Below are 24,436 nucleotides of genomic sequence, written 5' to 3'. Positions count from 1 at the left end.
TGACCGCTCCTCCAGATGATGAAGGTGCGCAAATTCTAGAGCAGAGGTTCGGAATTTGAGCAGTTGATGGGCATATATTATCTCAATCAGCGTGAGATAAGTATGGAGCAGAACATGAGACACACATAAGGTAATGATCAACATCCAGGTCAAATAATCCCTACAAGTGAAGCTTAACGAGATGAGGGTTGGGTCTCGGTGAACGACTGCTCGCCGAGGTGCATCACAAAAGAGTAATACCAACACCACATCTACATAGCCGAATCGTCCCTTTGATGGCCTAATATTTGTTTACAACGTGACAAGTGATGTCTCAAGAAAGCCACCCAGACCAACCACCATCCCTTCCACCCATACCGGGCCACCATTATCCCGCTTAGACCCACCTTGATCCTGAATACGCATCCCCTTCTGGTATATTCACCTCACATTATCATGAACTTCACCTTAGTAGACAAGACGAAGGTGAATTATCCGAAAGCCCTGCCTCTCTTCGCATCACGTGTCTAGCAACCCAACCGCCCACCGCTGACCGCCAGCCGGCCCACCACCCACCCGTTGCCCATATCACTTTTTCTCGCGGCGAAGTTTTGAGAAAACTTCTTCCTCTTTCCCCTCTTTGTCGCGCTTCGATTACAGAACTCATCACCCATCATTTCTTCCCGGCTGCTGATGCTCGCACGCGCCGCGGAATTGTTTTCTCAATTGACTCACGACTTCCTCACTTACTCCCTGCTTCTCGACAAGACCTCACGATGGATCTCGCGTGGTTGACTGAGGCAGGAGAAGTTTCCGCTTCCATCTGGAGGTGGATCTTCTCCATCCTAATCACCACGTACGGCATCATGTACGACTTCGTCGAACCCTTCACGGAATCCGCGTGGATGGGCGAGATCGTCGGAGCTTCCGGTTCCATTTGGGACTGGATCTCCTATCTCCTCACCACCGGTGACCAAGCTTTCCGCGCCTTCTTCAACATGGAGTTGGCTCCCTTTACCCCGCTCAACTGCGCACTCGTTCTCGCTGTTCGTCTCCTCTGTATCGCCGCAGCTAAACGCCTCGAGGCGTATAGTCTGAGATGGAAGGACGACGGCAAAGATGATCCCTTACTTCTCCGCGTCGATGTGGATGATGTCTCGGGCGTCTACAAGATCGAGCGAAAGCCCAGGATTCCTGGTACCTGGCCAGAGGTGTCCTCTCCGACGTCGGCCAAATAGTATTGGTCGCGCGAGAGTGATCCCTCTGTTATGTGAGCGATACCCCCCTTTTCTTGATCTCATTTCACAGTATGCTGACAACAGAAACAGACCCCCCTCGCCACCGAATCAGGCGGTGCGCGACCCCCAGCCTACTCCTCAGACCGAGATGGAAGCCTTAGTGGCCAAGCACGAGGAAGAGAAATGCGAGATGTGGGCGATTTACATTGAGGCAATCGAGCAGAGAGAGGCAGAGAATTCTCGCCTGAAGGCACGTGTCGCCAGAGAGCGTCCCCGCCCCACGCTCGTCATCGACAAGACCAAGAACCTGCCCGAAGTGATCCAGAAGAGGCTTGGTGGTGTTGAAGGATTCGTCCACAACCCCCGGCCAGTGAGCAAGTCAGACTTCAGCCTTCGTGAGTCTATCGACGTTCGCCGCGAGATGATTTCCAGCAACCAGGCCTTGGCAGCCAGCAACTACGCTTTGGTAGCCAGCAACGAGTCGCTCGCCTCAAGCAACCAGGTGTTGGCTTCCAAGATTGAAGCGTACGGCAAGGTTCAGCAGGACCTCGTCTCACAGCAATTCATGGCAAACTTCAACCTGATCCAGACCTACCGCGGAAAGAGCACGATGCGGCCAGTTCCTGAGTTCTTCGATGTCAACAAGAGCACCAGCCAAGCAAACGTCCCCAGCCAGACGTCGAACGCCCATGTTGATGTTGCGGAAGTCGCCCAGACGTCGAGCAAGATGATTCAAGTCACAAAGTCAACACAGACTTCGGATCGCACCCTTCTCTCGCTTTCGCCCATCGTTGTCTCGCCTATGTCGACGGCCCCGGTCATGTCCTCCCCGGCTAACGTCAACGCGGTTAAATTCATTGAGCCAACGCAGAACTGGATTCCTGAGCCTGTGTCTCTATCATCGCTAGTCACCTCCTCGCCCACTTCACCGGTACCGACCTTGCAAGTCGAGCCGGAGAAGACTGACAGCGCCAAGGCCGAGCTTGTTTTGACTACAACGAAGGTGACTGCTCCGCCTGCAAGCCCGCTGCCATTGCCAAGTCCTCTTGCTGCTTTGGAGAAGATTGTTGCCCTCCCCGACTCTTCGGTATTCTCGCACAGTACCCTTGACGAGAAGGAATCATCAGTTCATGCCTCCCCGAATCTGAACCTGCCATCCAAGACGATCGAAAAGATGCCCTCGCCTGGCACATCTGCTACAGAACTCGATGCAGCTGCTGTCATCTCTATTCAGCCCCAGCCCCAGCCTAAGATCGCAAAAAAGCTGCCCTCGCTCCTTGGAGAACTCTCCTCAGACAACATGTTTCTGGTTCAGGCCAAGCGACTCAAGGAGACACCCTCGCTCGGTACCTCTCCTAGAGTTGGCAATGTGTTTGAGGCCAAGCTCAAGGATGCCATCGTCAAGCCCACGGTCGTTCCGCCGCCTTCAGAAGTCCCTGTTCTACCCGCGCCGATCCCCGATGTGGAACCTGCGCCGAGTACCCTGACTCCTCCGATTTCCCAGTCACCTCTTGCCGCTGTCTCTGTCAACTCCTCAGCCAAGATCAATGAAGTTCCCAAGACCGAGGAATTCAATGAGCCAGTCCCGGTGACTTCTAAAGTCCCGAAGGCAGCTGCCGTGGCCGTAATTGCAACTCCTGTCGTTATACCTGGTCTGCCCGTCAACAACAACTCGGACCAGCCTGACAGCAACATGGACTGGGAGACAGACGCTCAGGCGAAATACCAGAACGCTGAACCAGAGCTTGAAGACGAGGATGACAAAATGGATGAGGATTCTCCTCTGAAGCTTTGCTCGCAATCTGAGTTCGACGACGGCTCTGTTTCGGGCTCTGACCAAGCACCTCCCACACCCTCACCCGCGCCTCGTCCGAATGAACCTCAGCCGCAACAGGTACTGGACGAACCTATGTTCGATGCACCCCAGATCCGTCCTAACCGCGAGCTTGAGATGGACGAAGCCGCCGTGCCTTCGGTAGACCGTCCCAACGTTGAGTTTCGACATGCTCCTGAGGCTGAAATGATAGACGTCCCCGGCTCCGCAAGCTCTGAGTCCAAGTTGAGAGAAGTCCCAGAGAACAAGGAAAGGGAGTGGTCCTCGCCCCCGGTGTCCCCTTCTGTAACTCGGCTTAGCCCTCCTCCCGAGTTCGTTGAGGTCGAAAAGGTCTCCGTCAATGTTAGCCCCCAGCCGGAGTTGAAAATGTCGCGGGAGGACGTCGAGGAAGACAGATCTTCCTCTTCGGTATCTCTTCCAACCCAGGCCACTTCTACTCCAGAGGCTGTGGAGGTCGACAAGGTCACAGTTGCCGCAGCTCCTGAGCCACAGACACCAAAGAAGCCCATAAGGATCAAGTTCGTCAAGAAGGCCGCGAATCCGCTGATGACCCCGGTCCGGCCGAAGAAAAAGACGGCAGCAAAAGGGCCTGATGCTTCTCCCAGATCCGATGCAAACAGCCCTGACGCATTGGTTGTCCCTGCCCCTGACAACTGGAAGTCTACCGCAAAGGCAGACACTGGGTCGAAGCTTGTACTGCTACCAGTGAGCTCGCTCAAGTCAGTCTCCCAGCCAAGAACGGACCTTCCACTAAATATGGCCGGATCTCGCAAGCCGAGCCCGCTGTCAAAGACAATCATCGAGCCAAAGCCAGACGTTACCGAACAGCCTGAGGAAAGATCGCCGTCTCCCATCGTCACTCGTGCGCCTGAGTCCCCCGCGCAATCTCCAAAGGAGACAGCGACAGTTATGACAACCACAGAGCCGGAGTCTGACGTACCCGGAGAGCCCAAGGACAATTCGCCCTCTCCCACAGTCCCTCAGACGCCTGAACCGCCTGTGCCTGGAACTGGCCTCCTCGCAACGCCTTCGACGATTCCTGGTCTCTCATGGCCCGCGCCGCCCCCGCCAATGCCCTCGGTGACGCAACAGACCCTCGTCCTTCGAGACCTGTCTCCGGAGCCCGAGGAGGTGGAAAACGAGTCCGACGACGACTCAGACAGCGAGGTAGAGTTCCTAGGAATCGATGAGTACATCCCAGAGCGCAAAATTATGCCTCTCCGTCGCCGTCGTTTGGCACTGGCTCTGGGGCCGGCTCCCACTCCCGAGGCCTCAACATCCGAGGCTCCTCCCTCCAGATCGCCAACGCCAGAGTCCGAGGCCCTATCGGAACTTCCTTCAGACTCGGACGACGACCAGGCAATGTCTGAGGACGAAGAACCTGCCCCTCGGAAAATCGCCCCGTTGCGTCGGCGTAGATTGGGAGACGAGCAAACTCAACGCGCACAGGCACAAGAGCACGAGTTCCGCAAGAAGAAGCTCCAGGAGGAACAAAAAGAGTTGGACGAGAAGGCGGCGAAATTCCAGGCTCCGCCGCCATTTCCCATGGTGCCAGCCCCTTTCGTCGTTCGTACTACGCCTTTGAAGTTCAATCCCTTGCCTGCGCCCAATTCTTCGTCCGAGCCTAGCCCGGCGTCGAAGCTCAGTCCTGCGTTGCTTGCCGTCGCTCCTTCGCTTGCTGGACTCGTGGTGGTGATTGGATCCCCAGAGGTGGAGGACGAGCTGAAGAAATCTCTGGAACCGTTGTGGGACCTCATCGATGCTGACCAGTTGAAGACGTATGGACCCAAAAGCCTCACGCAGCTGGCCATCAGAAGATGGGGCGAGCTCATGGAACGCAAGCGGTACAACAAGGGACAGAGCATATTCAGAAGTATGTTCGATGATCTCATTGACAAATGGGCCGAGTTGGTTGTGACGGAAACCTTCGTCGCTCACCTCATCGTACCCAATGATGACGAATCACAAGCTGAGATCATGGACCCATGGCTTGAGAAGATCAGAGAAGCCCGGAAGAAATGAACAATCTTGAGACGATATCAAGAGATCATTGAGATGTCGAGGACCGCAAGATCGAAGAAAAGGAACGAAAAGACCAAAAAAAAAGTCCCAAAATCACAAAACCCGGAAAAAAAAAACATCAACACGCACGCATACGACCTTAATGACGAAGCTTCTTGAGATGAGATCAAGAGAGCAGATCATGGAAGAGGGATTCGAGAAGAGAGAAAAAGAAAACACCAAAAAAAAGTCTCAAAATCACAAAACCCGAAAAAAAAAAAACACCCACCCACCTGTACCACAACCACATAGCACCAGAGAGACTGGAAGACGGAGAGCGACTGACGCGATGTTTGATTACCGACGTACCAAGAGTTTGCTATGTTTGTTCGGATTACCTGTTTTTCACCTTTGTCCATCCATTTGTACCACCACCACCGACAGCGCGATTCGCCTGACCTTCGCCTTCGTCGATAGCCCAAGCATCGTCTTCGAGAACCTCCCACTCCGGAACGGCAACCTCACTGATAAGCTTCTTCTTGAGCCTATCAGCAAGCTTCAGGGGGGTGGGAAGCTTGAAACCGCGAATGAATTCGGATCCCTCTGCGCTGCCAAGGAAAGCGTGAGCTGTACCATGGGAATATCGTCCCATCCACGAGGGAGCTTTGCCGAGCTCTTCTTGGTCAATCGCATCGTGCTTCGCCCCAGGCGATGAAGTTGCAGGTGGATAGAGGCGGCCAGTCTGGGTGCTGTGAAGTTGTTGGCCAATGAGCAAGTTGTACAAGTTGCGGCCCATATGACACACATCCTCGAACGAGTTACGATCTCCTACAAAGACGCCCTGAGTACTGCAGGCCCAAGCAATATCGTACGCCAGCAATGTCACGCCCTCCAGGAACAAGGAATGAGCAGCAGGGTCTTCCTTAGCCAGAATGGGCAATATCTTATCGACGAAGAGTGGCCGCGGGCGAGGCATGTACTGCGGCTGGCTCTCGCGCTCTTCTGCAGAGAAGCTGGTGACGGGCGAGGTTCCAGGAAACGGTACTTCGCCATGCTGATACGACGAGGAAAGATTGAAGATGGTCGGGCGCGGATAGTCTCGATGCGGCAGTGTTATCTCTGCAGGGAGCCTAACCGAGAGGTAATGACTTGTCAAAGCCAGGATATGGGCGATGTTGGCGAGAGAGGTGGACAAGAGTTCAGGCGAAATAACTGTCAAGGTCAGTATGAGTGTCACTCGCCAAGTTTGGAGTGCGATACTAACCATTCATAGATGAGAGATCGACGATGTCAACACCCCCGATCTTGTACTCGTACCGAGCAGATGATCCCTTCTTGATGCGACGAAGTCCGTACAGCTTGGCGGCCTCCATGCACAAGAAAGATCGAGTCGAAGACATCTGGTCCGCACTTCGGGTCCATTTGTACTTGGCAACCGAGATGGAGCGTTCAGTCTCTTCCAGCTGTCTAGTTCTCCGAGCAGCTATGCCACTCGATGCAGATGCAAGATCGGATTTGCGGCGAATGAGGGCGGCTTTGCGATCAGCAATCTCCTTTCTGGCGGCGGCAATTTCACCCTTGAGTTTCTCAGCTTGGGCGATGATCTGTTCAGTGCGATCTTCGGCCGTTCTTTGAGAGGCACTCAGCGACTCGAGAACAACACTTCGACCGGGGCCATCATCTGCCTTGTCCTGAGCAAGCAGGTCGTTGATCTCCTTTTGAAGAGTCTCATTCTCCATCAGCGCCTGGAGATTCTTGATGCGACCCTCATAGCAGTGGTTGCGAGCATCGACGGCACAGAGAAAGGGAAGACGCTGAGCATTGTGAGGCCTACAGCATATGTCGCAATTCATTTTGGCGATTTTCTGGCCGAGTCCAGGCAGGCGGCGACTCGAGATGTGATACGATGAGGCGCATGCACAGAGCGTTGTTCCCTCGGAATGACGTTTGGTATTTGAGTTTCTGGTAAGTGGATCTTGGAGAGAGAGAACCCCCCCAAAGGCCTTGGAAGGAATCACCGACTTGATATATACGCCGACTCTCGGAAAGCAAGGTGCGTCGATCGGGGCGTTCAGACGACCTGTGAGTGGCAGGTCGCTTGAGTCGTCGGTCGAGTCACGGGAACGAGGTCGGGTGAGAGACAATGAATGGGCCAGAATGGGAAACACTCGACTGCCGTTGGTGTTGGCGCAAGCGGACTCCGACAGGCAGCAGGGGTGACCCCATGGGCCATGGGCCATGGCACCCTCCCCCAAGTCCCCTTCCTGCGCCACACTTCCTTCCCTTGGCGCTTGCTTCCTTCTTAGCGCCACACTTTCAACTTTTGGCAGTCAGATTGCTAACGTCCCTTTGGCAGGCAGGAAACACCAACGGTACCGCTACAGGAGCCACTTGCCGTACCTCCCTGGAGCGGTAGTAACACCCCGAGTTCCTGCCTCTCTCTACACCCGAAATTCAACAGCACTTTCAAGGCGCACCAAAAAAAAAAAAAAAAAGATTCCCATACACAACCAACTCCCAAAAAAAAGAACAACAACCTTTACCATCGAATTTCTCAGCTTGTCTTCTCTTGATCCCTCCACTTCCCTGCACAACTTTCCAGGCCCATCAGCAAACATGGCCGACGCGGGAAACAACCAGCAGCAGAAGGCTAAGTCCCTCCAGACTACCAAGACACCTGAGCCTCGTTTGGATCAGCAACTCGCCAACGGTCAGGACAACGGCAACAACACCCCCAGCACTCCGGGTGTCTTTCCGGCTTTTGATTGGGAGGATTTCGAAGCCAGATATGAGAAGGCTCTCGCCGATGCAGACGAGAAAGAGCGCGAGCTTTTGCTCGAATTCGACGGTCTTGTCAAGGTATGACAGGATGCCCGCTTTTTTCCCAACTTACAGTCATGGTGACCATCATTCTACAGTACTTCAACGTCTGGGCATCCACTTCCAGCGCCCATGACAATGAGCGCGCAGTCAAGCGCCTTCATACCAGACAGAGATTTGTCAATCTGGAGGAACAGAGCATGGCTCAGAAGCAGGAGCACAGTAAGTTCTTCTTCATCATTCCATCGTTACCAAGTGCATCCGACTAACAACTCATTTACAGTGACTGAGGTTCTCCGAGCCTTCCAAAGCGCCCTCGCCCTCTTGAGCAAGTCTTAAGTGCCCTTAAGGCTGGGTACAGGAAGGGTATTCACGATGTTTGATTATCTGTGCAAAATACTGCACAAAACACATGTTCGACTTTCCAAGCAGGAGCGCGCTGGTTCGCGTCCCCTTCCCACTTTCCCTGAGCGATGGTGGTGAAGCGGGCCCCATACGTGGTCCAAGCTCCAGGCGCCTAACGCGCTGATCCCGCGGACCTCCCATCCAAATATTCAACTTACCTATTTCCTTCTTACAACAATTTCCTTCTCTCAAATCTTCCTCCACCCAACTTCCTGCCTTCAACATCCATCTCCATCAAATCTTCCCTCATTCAATCACTTTCCCACAAAACACCCATACCAAAAAAAGAAAAAAATCCAAGAAGCATCAAATCAATCCGCCAACCTCAAGCTTCCACCCAGGCTGGCTGGCCCAAATGATGCCATCGTTTGCTGCACCAAGCGTCAGCAATGTGAGTACCTCATCGATACCTTTCAATTTTCATACTGACTCTCATCACAGAACGACTTGGTAGCATTCTTCGAGGCTCATTTCTCTGGTGCGGCAGTCCGCAACTTTCAAGCTGATTTTTTGAATCCACATCATCAGCCGGACGCTGCAGCCACCAATGCCTCAGTCGAAGAAGATGGCGACGTCTTCGAGGAAGAAGACGATCTCGGCTACTATCACGACGGCGTCAAACGAACACTCACTGACGACCAAATCGCCATGTTTCGTCATTCTGAGCTCGAAACCATCAAGCGAGAGCAGGAGCGACGTTCAACGGCAGTACGCCAGGCAGGTGAGACTGGCGAGGATGGCACCCTTCGGGCTGCCGAGTCATCTCGCCCGCCGGGTAAAAACGCTAAGAACAAGAAGAAGAAACGGGGGAAGGGCAAGGGCCAAGAGCCCAAGCCCGACCTCCGCAAACGCACATGGGATGTCGTCGAGTCGGGGCTTGACACCCTCGACTACGATTGACATTCCACTGCCATCAACGCCCGGGCTGGCTGCCTCTGGTTGGGGATCTGTATGCCATCAGTGTTCACTCCTAGACCTTCTGGTGCCGGAAAGAACCATGCGGTCATTGACCCATGGACCTTCTGGTATCAGAAAGAACTGGGGGTGTGCCACTTCTAGACCTTCTGGCGGCTAGAAGGAACCATTGGGTCAGTGACCCGTGGACCTTCCGGTCGGCGGAAAGAACTAGAGGTCGCCACTTTTTGTATACAGACACGATCATGCACTCCCAGCTTTTGCCACCACGCTGGGGATTTTCCCTACGCTCGCGCAACGTGCTGCAGTGCCTTGTGCACTCAGCACCGTTCTAACTGTCGCAGAAATTGGGGGCCTCACACACGCTCTCATATCTGCTTGACGACCTGAACGCTGACGTCGAGGCAAATGCCTCCGTCGGTTCGCGGGGCTTGATGTGCGGGAATCCACCAAAATCCACTTTCATTGAAGGTATGCTCATTTCTCTTTTCTCTTTACCCCAATACCCCGTATGCTATGATGAAAACCTTGTATCGTCATCCTTAGTCGGATCCATTGCCAGAGCTGACTACTGCCGGCCAATTCCGGCGCCTGAGTCGCACTGAGCTTGGACATGTCGAGCAATAATCTTCTCTCTGACAGCATTCTATCGCACTTCTTGGTCTTCGCAATTACTCAAGTCAAGGAACATCTGCTAACATTGGTTCCTAGGTCAATTCGAACCAGTCATGTATTGCCTCGTGGCACTGTGGAAGAGGTGTTGGATGCCGGTTGGCGATATGGGAAGAGGCATAAAATGCCATACCGGAAGATGAGAAGAGGCATAAAATGCCCACATTGGAATGACAGAAGTGGCATTTCGAGTCGTGTGGGAACAGGAAGTTGCACATGAAGGACATGAGGATGAAGCGATGTCTCAGTGGAACAGAAAGGAATGGACATCTTGGTCTTGCGGAGGAATGATTGATATGATACCCTTGTTTGCTACTGTCGGTCTGGAACGTTTTGATGATAACGTTTGGTTATGGGAAAAGGAAATACAAAATTTCTGGAACTGCCAAACACGTTTGTCTTTCGAACAGTACTGATGCCCTGAATTCGCTCAATTGACAATGATTCAATGATACATGCAACCAACCGTCTGTTTGATGTTCGAGTGAGATGTTCCTGAACCATCTACGAGCCCCAATGAAGGAGAAGGTGATCCACTCCAAGGCACTGTCCTTCTTCCTGAACAGCGACTGTTTGAAACTCTACGATGCGACGTCCTGTTGAGCGCTTGGCTGACTTCTTATAACCACTGTAGCCATCACGCCGAAGGAACTCTGACCAAGGTTCGTGATTCAGGTCGAGACCAAGATTCACCCAGTTGAACGGCAGGGGCGTGCACGGATCACTTGGTCTTATCGGGCGGCCCGGACGATAAGCGGGAAGGCGCCTTTTCGGTCGACGACCAATCACGGCTCCAGACCGCTAAGCCTGATTTTAGACATCCCACCTTGATTTACTCCCTGCCCCGTTCTCCCACCACCACCACCACCCGCTCCACGTCCAGCCAGGCTACCTCAGCCACGCCGAGACCCCTCCTCCTCGTCCTGCCTCCGCCGCAAAATCCAACCTCACGCAACATCACCAACCCGTCCCTGTCCAAACCTGCGTACGATCGTAGGCAAAAAGTCGCCCAACATGGCGCGGGTCTACGCAGATGTCAACCAGAATATGCCCCGCAGCTACTGGGACTACGATTCAGTCAACATTAGTAGGTTTTCAACCTCGCGCTTCCTACCCTGTCTCTCTCGCCCAGAGATCGACTAGGTGTATGCGACCTGCATTCGCCATTCCTACTTACCACACCTTGCCCACCTTTGCGGATTCACAGTAACTAACCTTTCAATCAACAGGCTGGGGGGTTCTCGAGAACTACGAGGTCGTCAGGAAGATTGGTACGTTTTGTGCTTCCGCCGAGGGTGGCCCCCGCGCCGCGCGCGCATGCGCCATACCGCCGCATACTCTGCGCGCACGAGTCGAACCGAGGAAAGCATATTTGGCTGATACAGGTCTTCAACAACAGGTCGCGGAAAATACTCCGAGGTCTTTGAGGGCATTAATGTCGTTAACTACCAGAAGTGCGTCATCAAGGTCTTGAAGCCTGTTAAGAAGAAGAAGATCAAGCGTGAGATCAAGATCTTGCAAAACTTGGCGGGAGGACCCAATGTCGTGGCTCTTCTGGATGTGGTCAGAGACTCACAAGTAAGCGAATCCTGCCGTAAGATCAGTCGCCAAGTCAGTGGGCTAATGATGCATTCTCGAATAGAGCAAGACGCCATCCCTCATCTTCGAGCATGTCAATAACACCGACTTCCGAAGCCTCTACCCCAAGTTCAACGATCTTGATGTTCGCTACTATATCAATGAGCTACTGAAGGCTCTTGACTTCTGTCACAGCAAGGGCATCATGCACCGCGACGTCAAACCTCATAACGTTATGATCGATCATGAGAACAGAAAGGTATGTATTGCGCTTGGTGGAACATATCATGGTCTTGAAGCTAATACTAGGCCAGTTGCGACTCATTGATTGGGGCTTGGCCGAGTTTTACCACCAGGGAACCGAGTACAACGTGCGCGTGGCTTCCAGATACTTCAAGGGTCCCGAGTTGTTGGTCGACTTCCAAGAGTACGACTACAGCTTGGACATGTGGAGTCTGGGTGCCATGTTTGCCTCCATGATCTTCCGCAAGGAGCCGTTCTTCCATGGCAACTCTAACTCAGACCAACTTGTCAAGATTGCGAAGGTGCTCGGTACGGACGACCTCTTCGACTACCTCGACAAGTACGAGATCGAGCTCGATGCGCAGTATGACGACATTCTCGGTCGTTTCCAGAAGAAGCCCTGGCACTCTTTCGTCACCGCGGAAAACCAGCGCTTTGTCAGCAATGAAGCGATCGATTTCCTGGACAAGCTCCTTCGATACGACCATCAAGTACGTTGACACCATGCGAGGCAAGGCTAGGCGAGAATGATACACTAACATGCAAACAGGAACGTCTTACTGCCAAGGAGGCCCAGGCACACCCTTACTTCAACCCTGTTCGGGACCCCGAGGTTTTCAAGCAGCACTTGGCCAACCAGACCGCCTCAGGTGTGAGCAGCAACTAAGACTAAGTCATCGGCCAGCTTGGTTTCGCAACTACTCACACCCCACGCGACAATTTGGATCTTCCCTCTGCACATAGACTGTACGCAAGAGGCATGACACTGCAGGCGGCGCAGGCGGTCACTCCGGGACTGGACCCTGCAGCCGCAAGCCGGCCTGGGTTCTAGACTAAAGTCCCTTCTTCCAGGTGTGAACATGGCTCGGATCAATGGGACAAAGAAGCATGAAGCGGACCTTCCACCTCCCTCAGTCTCAATACATGGAATGATTATTCGAAATGACTTTTCAAGATGGGTACCTGTTCACGGGCGACGACACGAAAGGTGGTCTACACACATATTTTAGGCGTACAAACGTCGACCAGAGCAAGGAGCAGCGAGGACGAATGGGGAAATGTGGTGGAAGACAGGAAATTTGGCTTGCGTGAGGATCTGGGTTTCACCACACCGGGGATAAGGCGTTTGCGAGGTCCATGCCCCTTCCGTTCCAACTGCCCCTCGACATCCATGACTTTGCATAACGTGGTTTTTATGATTTTCTTTACAGAAGCTCTCTGGTATTCATCTGATGTAGCGACTAATGAGGAAGCTACTTGGCTTCCATGACCTCACCTTAAGGCCACAAGTCCCCCGCTATCTGCTGTTTCTATCTGCGCGTGCCAAGAGAGGTTCCTCTGTGCTTCCATGACAAGACCTTGCTCTCCATGTATGCTGCGATTCCTCGAGCCTACAGGCAAGTGAAGCAGAAGTCTCTGTCGCATCGAAATCCATCCTCACCACAGCGCCTCATATTCCCGCCTGGTGTTTGCACGAGCGAGCCTGACGGGCTACCAAAGTGAACTCGCGTGGGCGTAGCAAACGCCCATGCCGCCTTGCGCTTCTTGCCCCTGGTAGTCTCTGTGCCTGTGGTGGTCGCGCTTGCTGCACCCGTGTTTCCGCTCTCGGGAACGAGCGGGCTTCTCTGCTTCATGGGCGTCGTGATTTTGGTGTGCGGCCCGGCGAGGAGGACTGGGGTGTAGGATGCGCGTCTGCGTTCGGCCGATGAGCCGCCCCCGCCCAAGCTCGAAGCCGCTGTGTGGGTTTTGAAGAGGTCTAGCGTGAGTTCATCTTCGTCGTCGGAGAGGAGGGAGATGAAGGATTTCCTGGAGGTCGAGTCGCGCGTGGTTCGGGGCTGGTGGTGTCTCGACGATGAGGATGGTGTGCTGGGGGCGGCTTTCTGGTTCTGTGTGGAATTTGGCGAGGGGCTAGAGAAGGGAGGGGGTGTAAGGGATTCCGACTTTGCGAGTGTTGATAAAGCAGACTTGCGGCTCCTCGGGTTTCTTTTGCACTCTGAGCTGGCCGAAGGGCGGGGCTTCACGGCCTTTTTCGTCTTGGCTGGCGGTTTGCTGACGGAGTACTTCTTTAGAGGACTGCTGGATTGGAGACGCATGTGTTTCAAGGGCGATGTGGCTGTTTTATCGACGGCTCCCGAGGTCTTTGTCGGTGACGATTGACGACCTCTTCGAAGAGGCGGCCCGAGGAGGCTTCCTCTTGATTGTGGTGGGAGGATGGGAAGCTCGATTTCCATTGCTTCAGGGTCGGGTTCGGCTTCGGGCGCGCTTGTTTCGTCAATGTCGTCGAGACCGAGGGGGACTGTGAAGGGCTCGATGACTTCCTGGTCATCGTCTTGCTGTGTTTCTCCTCTTTGTTGGGGTTTCTCGGGCTCAGTCTGTGAGCCTTGCTGAGTCCCATCTTGAGTTTCCTCTTGGATCTGCTGCTGGACCTGGTCTTGGACTTGTTCATCGGTCTCCTCCTGGATCGCCTTCTCGATGTCTTCCTGAATCTCTTTCTGGATCTGCTCTTGCATCTCTTCCTGAACTTCTTTCTGGAAATCGTCATGGATCTGCTCCTGGATCTCCCGAGCCTCCTCCAAGATCGTTTCCTCAAACACATTTTGGTCGGCGGGTGTATGGAGATTCTGCTCTAAGCTCTCCTGAGTCTGAGGCTCCTGCGCCGCTGAGACCTCATCTTGCGACGGAACCTCCACACCAGCCATATCCGTTGTTTCTGTGGACGAATGCCCCTCTATCGGACTGATCCCAGTGAGAACTTCCGCTGGTAAGGTCGTGGAGTTCATGTCAGACCCAATGGGCCTTTCGCTAACTTCTTCGATTTGAAGACTTTCCCGTTCCTCGCTAACTTCTACGAGCGCATCGACCTGCTTCTCAGAGATTCCGACGTTGATGTCACTAGGTTCTATCGAAGCCGTCTTGCTGGTCGTGAACGGTCCTCCATCGGACTCTATATGAGATGGCCGATGGTCGTCTAGTGTCGATAACTTCTCCAAAGGCCCGGACGTGGCCTGTATTGCATGGCCTGCCACTTCGACCGCACCCGAAACAGTATCCATCTCCTTTCCGCTGCGAAGCTTTCTGATGCGAGTTGTGGGAATACCTTCCTCGTCATCAGAGAAGTCGTATGAGGGGTCGATTTCATGCCTGACGAATGTTTCCTTCGGCGGCTCAGCGGGCTTCGCACTTGGTGCTTTGACTGGCACAGCCGTCTCAACCGAGCCAGCCGCAGGATCGCCCCCTGCCACAAGAGTTGTCGAAGTGGTTTCGGAGACGGTTAGATTAGCAAGCTGGGGCGTCAGGGCCTCATGTTGGTGATCCGAATCAAAGATGTCCATATCTTCGGGATCTTCGACTAATGTGATCTCCTCTGGGGAGGGAATTTTGGAGAACAACTCGATAACGAATCGCTGCTTTGGCATGTCTCGCAACTCCTCTTCCGTCACAAAACTAGTCGAGTTCTGGTCAACCTCAACCTCAACTTCGGCTTCAGCTCCAGCTTCAACTCCAACTTCAGTTGGCGAATCCAACGACTGGTCTTGAGCTTGTTTTTCGGTTGGTTGACTCGGCTTGGTAGCTTCTGCCTCTCGAGAAGCTTCTGCTGGTTTGATAACCTTGGCTGGGATGAGTTGTCTTCTCGGTCTTGGGCCTTCTTTCACAGAAGTTTTGTTCTGATTGAGCCAGCCAATCTCCCTGGAGAGTGTTTTTGATATGGCGGGTTTCGATTTTGATGGTTTGGCTTCAATAGGTGGTTCAAGTTCTCGTGCATCCGTTTCGACAGTGGCGCTTACTGCCTCCTCTACGGTAGTATCCGTAATATCCGATGTCTTGTTCGCAGCCCTAGGCCCTTTACCCACAACGGCAACTCCAAGAATATCGTCTTCGTTATCGTCATCCTGGTCAGTGAATGCTTGTAGTAACTTTGTTGACATTGGTCTCGCCATCCTTGGGACCTCGTTCCTGGCGCGGATGAGCTGCTTCATGTCGATCTGAGCAGGTTCAGGTAATGCTTTCTCCTCATCGGTATCGCGCCGCGAAGACCACACAGACTTGAATCCTCGACTGGTGGGGAAGCGGTACCTAGCACCATAAAGTTTCGTCATCAAGTCGTCGCCAAGTTTGGGCTTGCTGATCTCGGGGACCCTCCAAGTCGGATCGACAGGTTCTGGTTCATGCCCCCAAACATTTGAGGACGGATTCGTGGTGCTAGATCCTGGCTGGCGCGGTTGAGCAAGGTTGGACAGCCGTTGATCGGATCCTGGTATTGATACACCTGGCGAGACATTTGGCCGGGTTGGGTGCCGCTGTAGTTCACCCTTTTGCTTGATTATGAGGGCCCCTGAGTTGGATATCTCATTCTTCTTGCCGTGTAAGATTCGCTCTTCATCGTCTTCGTTGTCTGACGCATCTGAGTTCCCATTCTCGCCCCCATCATCTTCGCCTGAGTCGCCATCCTGCTCGTCATCGTCTGATGCAAATGCTTCCTCCAACAGTACGCCCTCATCCTCGTCTTCATCATCATCCTCTGAGATTCCGGTGTCTCTCTCATATCTCATGCCGGCCAAGTGTCCATTATTTGTAATGATCTTGCCGGTCCTGAGGTCGATTTCGTCACCGATACCTGTGAAGTCCTTTTCGTACTTCTGGAAAATGTGCTCAAAGGTCGATTTCAGTTTGAAGGCGGCAAATGCACGAGATTGTTCGAAGCGAAAGCCGGGATCGCGCATCTGAGACACCTCCTCGGGCTCATAGTTGAGTTCATCATCTTCGTCTTCTTTTGCCTTTTGACCGAGCCTTGGCCTCTTTGTGGTCGGTTCCATATTGCCGGTAAAGTGCCTTAGACCCCTGGACTCATGCCGCTTAGAGAAGGCGGTGGCTTGGACACCGATGATTATAGACAACGAGACGGCGATGATGATATCTGAATAAGCGTCGTCAGGGCACTTGATGAACTCGGCATGGAAAGACGCGCTTCGACGCGGTGCACGGACGCATCGAATTGTCGCGTAAAGTGGAAAGCACGGGCCACGTGGGGTGCTGCCGTTGCCAGAGGCACCCGACGCCGTGGATTACTGCGATGAGTGTGCGACGAATGATCCCTTCTACCACGAGGCAAGTTTTCTCAGCTCAGCTATTCGGCTTGGGCAGGTCGCAGGAAACTTTGACCTCGTTTTTATTATAGCTTTTGGAATATGGGTTCATGAATTAATGCTGTTTGTCTTCGTTGATCAATGTGATTTGGGCGCAAGTAGTCAAGTCCAGCAGTTTAGGTTCACGGATGCCCAAACCGGCTACCTAATCTGTGCCACAGCAGCCTTAATTGTTCTTGCAGTGGTCCAGAATGTTATCGACTCATCACAACACATGATGGAAACAAGTAGAAACGTGACGGAAAGCTCAGGTTGAATCGTTTTTTTAGCTGAAAGTGAGCGCAAACTGAGAACGGAAGGGAAGTCTCATCGAGTTGTCAGCAAAGGTGGTGGCACCCTGGGGGTGAACTTAGCGTCTGCAGGACATCCGCAGGTACCTACCTCCACTGCGCTTTAGGTGACATCACAAGACCTCCCTCTTCTACCTTCAACCTCTCATTCCAGAGCTTGCAACATGCGCGACCCAGCAAAATGATTTGCCAAAAGTGTCGCACGCCGCTCAGACTGGACAGTTCCCTCGAGGAATTAAATCCTGCGGCGTACGATCTTCTCGTCGGTCAGCACAAGCTTTCCCTCATCCGAAACGGCGCGCGCAAGGTAGCTAACCGAACCAGCCTCTTCCTCACAACAGTCACCCAAAAAGACGCCTTCATCACGGCCATATCACCCACAGGATGGCCAAAGAAAGGTGCTATATGACAAGGTCTCGCAAAATGCGGCCTCTGCGACGTTCAAGCGCCATGGCAGTGGGCCATCGAGTTCGGCGCAACGAGATTCGACCATGTCCTTCATCTACCTTACCGAGTCACAAGTCGCTCAGCCAGTGCTTTCCCGACCCGAACCACTGCCACCGAATACGAAATCGAACAGGGGGAACAATGGTGGACAGAAGTCTCTTGAGGAACAGCGTGGCGGTAGCAAGGCGCACGAGATAGAACGCATCAACAAGTTGTTCGAAATCCTCTCCGCGCGATCCGACATCGACCATCCCATCTGCGTCGAGTGTACCGATATGCTCGTAGAAGGTCTTCAGAAGAAGCTTGAGTCTGCAGCGAGGGAGCGCGATGCCTACGTCGGCTTCTTGAAACAAGTGCAGAGCGACCAGCCGAACGAGGAGGACGTTAAAGCACAAGAGGAAGCTCTGAAGAAGGCAAGGCAGGCCGAGACAGACGCCATGGCTGAGTTGCTACGTTTGGAGCAGGAAAAAGCATCTGTGGATGCGGAGATTATTGCTTTAGAGGAGGAGTCACAACAGCTTGACCACGAGGAAGAGCAGTTCTGGCGCGAGCGTAACGCCTTTGCCACCAAACTTGCCGACTTCCAAAACGAGCGCGACAGCACGAATTCCAGGTTTGACAACGATGCTCAGCTGTTGGAGAAGCTGCAACGCTCAAACGTGTACAACGACACGTTCTGCATCAGCCACGATGGCACGTTTGCTACTATCAACGGGCTCCGTCTTGGCCGACTGTCGAACAAACCGGTTGATTGGCCTGAGATCAATGCAGCATGGGGCCACGCCCTTCTTCTGCTAGTCACAGTTGCTGACAAGCTGGGCTACAAATTTGATGGGTTCGAGCCGCAGCCCATGGGAAGCACTTCAAAAATCATTCGGTTTGAACTCCCGTCGCCAACAGCCAGTCGTTTAGGATCGCATCGGAACGCTCCACCACCAGCTCCGAAGAAGCATGTTCTGGAGCTTTTCTCTAACGGAGATTTACCTCTGGGACTGACATTCATGCACCGCAAATTCGATAATGCAATGGTCGCATTTCTTGAACTCGTGCGACAACTTGGCGCTTTCGTGCATCGACAGACGGCAGCCGACGGCCATCCACTTAGTCTTCCCTATAAGATTGAGGGCGACAAGATCATGGATGTGAGCATCAAGCTCGGCATTGCTCAAGATGATGGGTGGACGAAGGCGTGTAAGCTCACGCTGACGTGCTGCAAATTTCTGCTTGCACACGCTAGTAACGTGAACACGAGCGCGAGGGCTGCGAATAATCAATAATGACTGCACAAATTCGACGCATATCAAACAGGACTCGGATCATGGAGTTGAGGGGCTTCCTTGGCAGGTATAGATCAAGCGTATCATTTGGAGTTCACGGTGTATTACTATGAACTATAGGTCACAAGAAACAGTGCATTCTGTTGTTATTACTTCCTACTGGAGAATCGCTTGCAGATCCTTGGAGATGATCCCGTCATTAGTGCAAGGGGACCCTTTCACCGTCGCTGACATCTCCAAGCGTAGACTCGAGTTGAGACCAACCTAGCATGTAATACCGGCAACTCATAAGCTTCCTTACGATCATCTCGCGATGAGACTTTACATGCAGCTTTCGGACGATGAGTGGAAGCACGTGACGCGATCGCGAATATTCCCACGTCGCAATCTGACTGCATGCAGCTGGTCAAGTCAGCCTTGGTTGACGCTTGTTGGCGGCAGTCTGCAGCCATTCAGGCAGCAAGGCGCCCTCACGAAACATAAGCCGCTCGGCTGCCTCATTTGTCTTACACCACGGAACGCACCTATGCAGGCCTAATGCAATGTTCTTTCCAAGAAAACCAATCAGTCATTTCGCGACCATGTTGATTGCCTAGATGCGGGGTGATGGCTCGCCTTATCTGCTGCACCATGACCTGGCAGAGAAGACAGTGTTCCATTGGCTGCTCAGCCTACCTGCTGCCGCCTGCCGATGAACCCGAGAGCCGCAAAGAGCAATGGGCGTTAAAAAGGATCGTCTCATCCACATGGAATTCACGCCTGTTTTCTCTCGCGTCATCCAGCCTGTCTTTCTTTTATCTTAGCCTACTTTTTGCTGTGTACTATCAAGATTTTTACCTGACGTAAATTGCCTATCATGGGTGGCCAAGCAGACAACGTAAGATTGCCGATGGACCTCACATTCCGTGATTTTTGTGCAGGCTAGCTAACAAACTTTAGACCATTGACGATGATGCCGGCTCGACAGTGAGCTTCGAGGAAGTTGACTACCGGCGCACCACCAAGCAAAGCCAGGCCCTCGTAGCCAGAGGAAGCCTGGAAAGGGAGACACCGTCAGACATTCTATACGTTCTGCAATACTTGGGCATCGGTGGCAAAGTCATCGACAGTAAGTCAATAACACTGATCACTCCTTTCCGCTAAGCTCTGTTAACATGACCAGGTCGTGAGAGCAGTAATCCATTCAAGGAGATCCCCGACTATGGGAAGAAGGATGGCGAGACCACTCAGCGGACTGTCAATTCCGTGCTCGAGATCGTGACAAAAGTCAACACCAGCGCCAAGATCAGACGCGTGCGTCGTCATCGGTCTCCGCATATTACCTATCCCGACGATGATTACACGTCGGCGTCTTCGGACAGCGAGGATGATGAGCGCGCTAAGGCTGGAAAGATCGAACGCACGCAGATGATCATCCACTCGCCACATCTCATCAACGCATTGAGGGCGGTCGTAGCATACTACCCCCACGTCAATCTTCTAGGAGACACGGTGACCATCGATGCTCCTTACCGAGTTATCGTGCACCACCTCGACGCCCTCAGGCAGTACAGATTCCATCAGCCTGCCAGCCACTCCACCGAGTACGCTCGTCTGACGGCGAACCACATTGATGTTCTTTTGAGTTTCATCGATCAGGCTGTCGGGGAGTCTATCCGGACTGAACAAGAACGACATAGTCGCAATGTCCCAGTCGCGACGTTCCAGAACTATTGGATGGCTCTGAAGCCAGGTGAGGTTATCTATGTCAACCACGACGACCTCTGGGAGCCCCACGTCATCAGCAGCACTTTCCAGGACGTCACTTTGAGTGGTCGTAACCGCCACTTGCAGGTAATTGCTTGGGTCCTCGAAATGGGCCACAACCGAATGAATCGAAAGATGTCCCAGTTCACCATCCCTTCGTGGACCGGCGAGCAGATCATCCCTTCTCTGAAGATCATCCCAGCTCGCTTCTTCCAGGATGACCCGCAAGCAATGCTCCGGAAGCAGCTCAGGCTCGGGAAGCTGTACTGGGAGCTTCTCCAACGCCCAACCTATATGGAGTACGACGGAATGCTTGTGCAGGCTCAACCTGGATCTCACTCGGGCCCAATCTTCAGTCGTGGCCCGTCGGGCTATGTGAGTCTTTCTGCCTGATCCCTTTGACAGATGGGAGCAACTAACCTTTCATCAGATGACTGGCCGAGTGATTTGCGATGCTGAGGGCTTCGGTCGTTTCAACTTCCGTGCACCAGAGAACCGGAACGGCCCACCGGGCCCGCCACGTGGGGTAGTGCCCCCCGGCATGATGCCTGTACAGCATCATGGACCGCCGCCTGCTCAAGACCATCTCCCGCATTTCCTTCCACGTTGCGGCTGCAAGGAATGTACCAAGGAGACCGATCGCACCGACTTGTCACCGTTCGCGGGCTTTGACGACATCAACCCCCTGACATCGCCAGCCCCTACTTCCGATGTTTTCTACATTGCCTGCACCAACATCATTCCGGCCTTCCTTCTCGGCGATCGCCGTTGGGGCCACTTGAACCTCGACCACGTGAAGCCCGTCATCACGGACCGTGAGGCATTCAAGTATCTCGTCCTGGACGACGAGATCAAGATGACAGTCAAGGCCCTCATCGGCAAGTTCGCGGCAGCAGAGTCCGGAAAAGTCTCACCGTGGGCCAACGACTTTATCAAGAACAAGGGCGAAGGCCGCATCTTCCTCCTCCACGGCGCCCCGGGCGTCGGCAAGACCTGCACCGCCGAGTGCGTCGCAGAGCTGACCAACCGACCCCTCATCTCCCTGACCTCGGGCGACCTCAGCGTCAACTCGCACAGCGTGGAGCACAACCTCTCCTACTTCCTCGAGCTGGGCCAGCGCTTCGGCGCCCTCGTCCTCCTCGACGAGGCGGACGTCTACCTCGAGCGCCGCCGCGCAAAAGATATTGCCCGCAACGGCCTCGTCTCGGTGTTCCTCCGCGCGCTCGAGTACTACCGCGGTGTGCTCTTCCTGACCACGAACCGCGTCCAGGCGTTCGACACGGCCTTTACCTCGCGCATCCACGTCGCGCTGCACTACAAGAATCTAACGGATGTCGACCGCGAGCGCATCTGGGCCAACAACTTCGAGCGCCTCGACAGGGACTCGCACGGCCGCGTGCGTGTTGCCATCGCCGCGCGCGAGTACGCCTACGACTCGCGCGATGTACGCGCTCTACGCTGGAACGGCCGTGAAATCCGCAACGCGCTACAGACTGCGCTTGCGCTTGCCGAGAGTGATGCTGCGGAGGAGGACACCGACCGTATCTGCGTTACGGACAAGCACCTGCGGGCTGTGGTTAAGATGAGCCGCGGCTTCAGGGACTACCTTCGTAGTGGAAGTGTGTATGACGGGGAGAGCGAGGTCGGTGAGAGTGAGGGTGAGGAAGGTGACATCTATTCTGACTGAGCTTCCGTGTTTCGGTGTTTCTTGATGAGACTGGGCTTTGAAGTATTCGTTCTGGTGGCCTTTTGACTTGCAGACTGGTTATTCACGAGGACTATGATAAGATTGACATAATGAACGCTGAATGTTGGATAGTTAGAACAACTTGATGAGTTAACTAAGAAATTGACAAAGACTTTCTAGTGTATCAGCTGTAAACCATCTCATCCCTTCTCACTTACCTCCCAGATGAATACCCGCCAACACTCATCTTCTTACACAGATCTCAACCCATGAACTAGATGCACTCAAACGTCTCAGTTCAACACAGGCCTCCACCCCTTCCTCCTCACAAACCCCTCAACACCCTCATCTCTCAAAACCTCATCCCCTCTCCGTCCCGTCACAACACTCCTCTCAACGTCGGGACCTCGAACGTAGAACGGGAACCTCAGCCTCCCGCTCTCATCAACCTCGTCTTTCTTTCTACGGCCACCTTGTTCGTTCTCTTGACCATGAAGTTCACCACCACCACCATCACTGTCCCTCAGAACCCAAACCCTCTTACCCCCAATACTCCTCCTCTCAAACCCGCACGCCTCCCGATCAAGCGAAAGGTACCACCGCCGCTGATATACGCCCCCGACGCTGTTCTCCGCGCCCCGATACGCGTTCGTCCTCCTCACAAAGTCATCCTCCACCTCCCGGATCTCCCTCTCCATGGCGGACAACTGAGTTTCTTCTCCCTCGCCATCACCATCACCATCACCGCTATCACGGTCACCACCAAGCGGATCAGGGACAACATCTCCATCCCCTTCGTCACCAGATTCCCCCTCAGAACTGGTCTCGACAACTTCATTCTTCTTCTCCATCTTCTTCCCACCACCACCCCGCCTCCTCTTCCTCACAGGCCTCCCCAGCGCCCTGGCACTCTTCCTCCTCCCCTCCGCGTCCTCCCCCTTGGTCAACCTCAGATTCAACACATACCTCTCGGGAAGCCGACTCCCATGCAACCTCACCCGAATCTTCCTCTCCCCAAACGCCCTCGCCAACTTCTCCTGCTCCGTCATCCCCCCATCCTTATCATCGTCCTCCCCATCTCCACCATCATCCCCCTCAGAATCAGGATCAACCTCCGGCCCTTCCCTCCTTCTCCCCAAAACCTCGTACCACCCACAATCCCAAACCACCAAACTCCCCGTGCTCCCACTCCCAACCTCAACAACATGATTCCAAAGACAATGCACCCTCGTCTCCGTCGCATTCCGGTTCAACCTCCTCGAGTTCGCGTCCCCGGGCAACCCGTACATCACCGCCCAGCTCACGCTGCTCGTCGCGTTCACCTGCAGCCGGAGGTCGTAGTGCGCCCCCGCGATCGGGTGGTCGTGCTGGTGCACCACAAAGTGCGCGCCCCGCCTCGACCCCACGTGCGCGAGGAAGAGGGACCGCAAGTCGCCGTCGGCGGGGAGGTGTGGCGTACGGGACGGGTAAGGGTTGAGGGTATGCCGCGCCAGGTGGGCGAAGAAGTGCGCCGCCGGGTCGGGTTGCCTTGCGGCGCCGGATTCTAGCGCCGCCGAGAAGTTCGAAATAGTCCCGGGCTTGATCTTGCCGTCGGCTTCGGGAGCGTGTTCAGGATCGTCGTGAGGTGGTGAATCCGGTATCACGACCACATCCTGACGTGGCCCGTCGTCAGCCGCAGCATCCCGTACCTCCAACCCATCATCTGCACTACTCTCCTCTCCTTCTCCATCATCCTCAGTCTTGGACCCCGGAACATCGAGCGACCATTTCAAATTTCGCTTCTTGATAAACGGGTTCTCAATGAAACTCAAACTCCATGGTCGCTTCGACGCCATGACCCCCTGCTGCTTGTCTGGTCGAGAATGCCGCGGGCTATTGAGTAAGTCGGCACTCACCACCGCCGGGAAAGAAGAAGAAGAAAAAAAAAAAACGGAATCACAATCTATCCAGGTGCATGAATGAGTGACCAAACACTATGGAAGATATTTCCCCGGTATTGGCAGCAAATCAACAACATCGAGAGGTCTGTAAGGTGGCTTACATGGTGCTGGTAAGAGCGACAACTACCACCGAAAGTTGGCATGTCGTTGCACGGACCCCACCTGCTTCCGTCAGCACCCGGCATGCCGATCATGACGGGCCCGGCCTCCGGTTTACTAC

At 53.9% G+C, this 24,436-nt stretch overlaps 9 protein-coding genes across 9 annotated transcripts; 6 read left to right on the top strand and 3 right to left on the bottom strand.

Moving 5' to 3' along the window:
* The first annotated feature begins 562 nt into the window (after positions 1-562).
* On the top strand, positions 563-5,170 carry HER10_EVM0002224 (uncharacterized protein). Its single transcript, XM_035471945.1, has 2 exons — positions 563-1,204; positions 1,308-5,170. Exons 1-2 carry the CDS (start codon positions 756-758, stop codon positions 5,071-5,073), a joined length of 4,215 nt encoding a protein of 1,404 aa, XP_035336959.1. The 5' UTR covers positions 563-755; the 3' UTR covers positions 5,074-5,170.
* A 213-nt stretch (positions 5,171-5,383) lies between these two features.
* Positions 5,384-7,216, bottom strand: HER10_EVM0000120 (uncharacterized protein). The gene is made up of 2 exons (XM_035469915.1): positions 6,317-7,216; positions 5,384-6,264 (listed from the first exon to the last, which is right to left on the bottom strand). The coding sequence occupies exons 1-2, from the start codon at positions 6,903-6,905 to the stop codon at positions 5,447-5,449; spliced, it is 1,407 nt and encodes a 468-aa protein (XP_035336776.1). The 5' UTR covers positions 6,906-7,216; the 3' UTR covers positions 5,384-5,446.
* A 299-nt stretch (positions 7,217-7,515) lies between these two features.
* On the top strand, positions 7,516-8,211 carry HER10_EVM0010043 (uncharacterized protein; the record flags this gene model as incomplete). Its single annotated transcript, XM_035479513.1, has 3 exons — positions 7,516-7,911; positions 7,971-8,094; positions 8,156-8,211. Exons 1-3 carry the CDS (start codon positions 7,669-7,671, stop codon positions 8,209-8,211), a joined length of 423 nt encoding a protein of 140 aa, XP_035337597.1. The 5' UTR covers positions 7,516-7,668.
* Positions 8,212-8,632: 421 nt separating this feature from the next.
* HER10_EVM0012196 (uncharacterized protein) lies at positions 8,633-9,177 on the top strand (the record flags this gene model as incomplete). Its single annotated transcript, XM_035481596.1, has 2 exons — positions 8,633-8,668; positions 8,719-9,177. The coding sequence occupies 2 exons, from the start codon at positions 8,633-8,635 to the stop codon at positions 9,175-9,177; spliced, it is 495 nt and encodes a 164-aa protein (XP_035337771.1).
* Positions 9,178-10,720: 1,543 nt separating this feature from the next.
* On the top strand, positions 10,721-13,040 carry HER10_EVM0007655 (casein kinase II subunit alpha). The gene is made up of 6 exons (XM_035477205.1): positions 10,721-10,951; positions 11,094-11,135; positions 11,264-11,442; positions 11,507-11,701; positions 11,757-12,176; positions 12,236-13,040. Exons 1-6 carry the CDS (start codon positions 10,879-10,881, stop codon positions 12,350-12,352), a joined length of 1,026 nt encoding a protein of 341 aa, XP_035337380.1. The 5' UTR covers positions 10,721-10,878; the 3' UTR covers positions 12,353-13,040.
* Positions 13,041-13,076: 36 nt separating this feature from the next.
* Positions 13,077-16,499, bottom strand: HER10_EVM0007334 (uncharacterized protein; the record flags this gene model as incomplete). Its single annotated transcript, XM_035476893.1, has 1 exon — positions 13,077-16,499. One exon carries the CDS (start codon positions 16,497-16,499, stop codon positions 13,077-13,079), a length of 3,423 nt encoding a protein of 1,140 aa, XP_035337353.1.
* A 767-nt stretch (positions 16,500-17,266) lies between these two features.
* On the top strand, positions 17,267-18,899 carry HER10_EVM0006608 (autophagy protein Apg6). Its single transcript, XM_035476189.1, has 2 exons — positions 17,267-17,385; positions 17,444-18,899. The coding sequence occupies exons 1-2, from the start codon at positions 17,301-17,303 to the stop codon at positions 18,841-18,843; spliced, it is 1,485 nt and encodes a 494-aa protein (XP_035337296.1). The 5' UTR covers positions 17,267-17,300; the 3' UTR covers positions 18,844-18,899.
* A 661-nt stretch (positions 18,900-19,560) lies between these two features.
* Positions 19,561-22,448, top strand: HER10_EVM0011885 (ATPase). Its single transcript, XM_035481298.1, has 4 exons — positions 19,561-19,720; positions 19,783-19,951; positions 20,006-20,964; positions 21,020-22,448. Exons 1-4 carry the CDS (start codon positions 19,700-19,702, stop codon positions 22,274-22,276), a joined length of 2,406 nt encoding a protein of 801 aa, XP_035337749.1. The 5' UTR covers positions 19,561-19,699; the 3' UTR covers positions 22,277-22,448.
* Positions 22,449-22,569: 121 nt separating this feature from the next.
* On the bottom strand, positions 22,570-24,389 carry HER10_EVM0003035 (uncharacterized protein; the record flags this gene model as incomplete). Its single annotated transcript, XM_035472723.1, has 1 exon — positions 22,570-24,389. Exon 1 carries the CDS (start codon positions 24,109-24,111, stop codon positions 22,570-22,572), a length of 1,542 nt encoding a protein of 513 aa, XP_035337019.1. The 5' UTR covers positions 24,112-24,389.
* Positions 24,390-24,436: the final 47 nt, after the last annotated feature.

This window comes from Colletotrichum scovillei (genome assembly GCF_011075155.1).
Source record: "Colletotrichum scovillei strain TJNH1 chromosome Unknown Contig00002, whole genome shotgun sequence".
Classification (NCBI taxonomy): Eukaryota; Fungi; Ascomycota; class Sordariomycetes; order Glomerellales; family Glomerellaceae; genus Colletotrichum; species Colletotrichum scovillei.
The sequence above is the reverse complement of the archived record's forward strand: the minus strand, read 5'-3'. Positions and strand labels throughout refer to the sequence as shown.

Bases quoted from the DNA above. Each gene is read 5' to 3' on its own strand.
- HER10_EVM0000120 (XM_035469915.1), bottom strand. From the start codon at position 6,905: ATGAATTGCGACATATGCTGTAGGCCTCACAATGCTCAGCGTCTTCCC. The intron at 6,265-6,316 runs GTTAGTATCGCA...TGACCTTGACAG, and splicing joins CGATCTCTCATCTATGAATG to TTATTTCGCCTGAACTCTTG.
- HER10_EVM0007655 (XM_035477205.1), top strand. From the start codon at position 10,879: ATGGCGCGGGTCTACGCAGATGTCAACCAGAATATGCCCCGCAGCTAC. The intron at 11,443-11,506 runs GTAAGCGAATCC...ATTCTCGAATAG, and splicing joins ATGTGGTCAGAGACTCACAA to AGCAAGACGCCATCCCTCAT. The intron at 11,702-11,756 runs GTATGTATTGCG...ATACTAGGCCAG, and splicing joins TCGATCATGAGAACAGAAAG to TTGCGACTCATTGATTGGGG.
- HER10_EVM0002224 (XM_035471945.1), top strand. From the start codon at position 756: ATGGATCTCGCGTGGTTGACTGAGGCAGGAGAAGTTTCCGCTTCCATC. The intron at 1,205-1,307 runs GTCGGCCAAATA...CAACAGAAACAG, and splicing joins CCAGAGGTGTCCTCTCCGAC to ACCCCCCTCGCCACCGAATC.
- HER10_EVM0006608 (XM_035476189.1), top strand. From the start codon at position 17,301: ATGATTTGCCAAAAGTGTCGCACGCCGCTCAGACTGGACAGTTCCCTC. The intron at 17,386-17,443 runs GTCAGCACAAGC...TAACCGAACCAG, and splicing joins GGCGTACGATCTTCTCGTCG to CCTCTTCCTCACAACAGTCA.
- HER10_EVM0011885 (XM_035481298.1), top strand. From the start codon at position 19,700: ATGGGTGGCCAAGCAGACAAC. The intron at 19,721-19,782 runs GTAAGATTGCCG...AACAAACTTTAG, and splicing joins TGGGTGGCCAAGCAGACAAC to ACCATTGACGATGATGCCGG. The intron at 19,952-20,005 runs GTAAGTCAATAA...TAACATGACCAG, and splicing joins CGGTGGCAAAGTCATCGACA to GTCGTGAGAGCAGTAATCCA.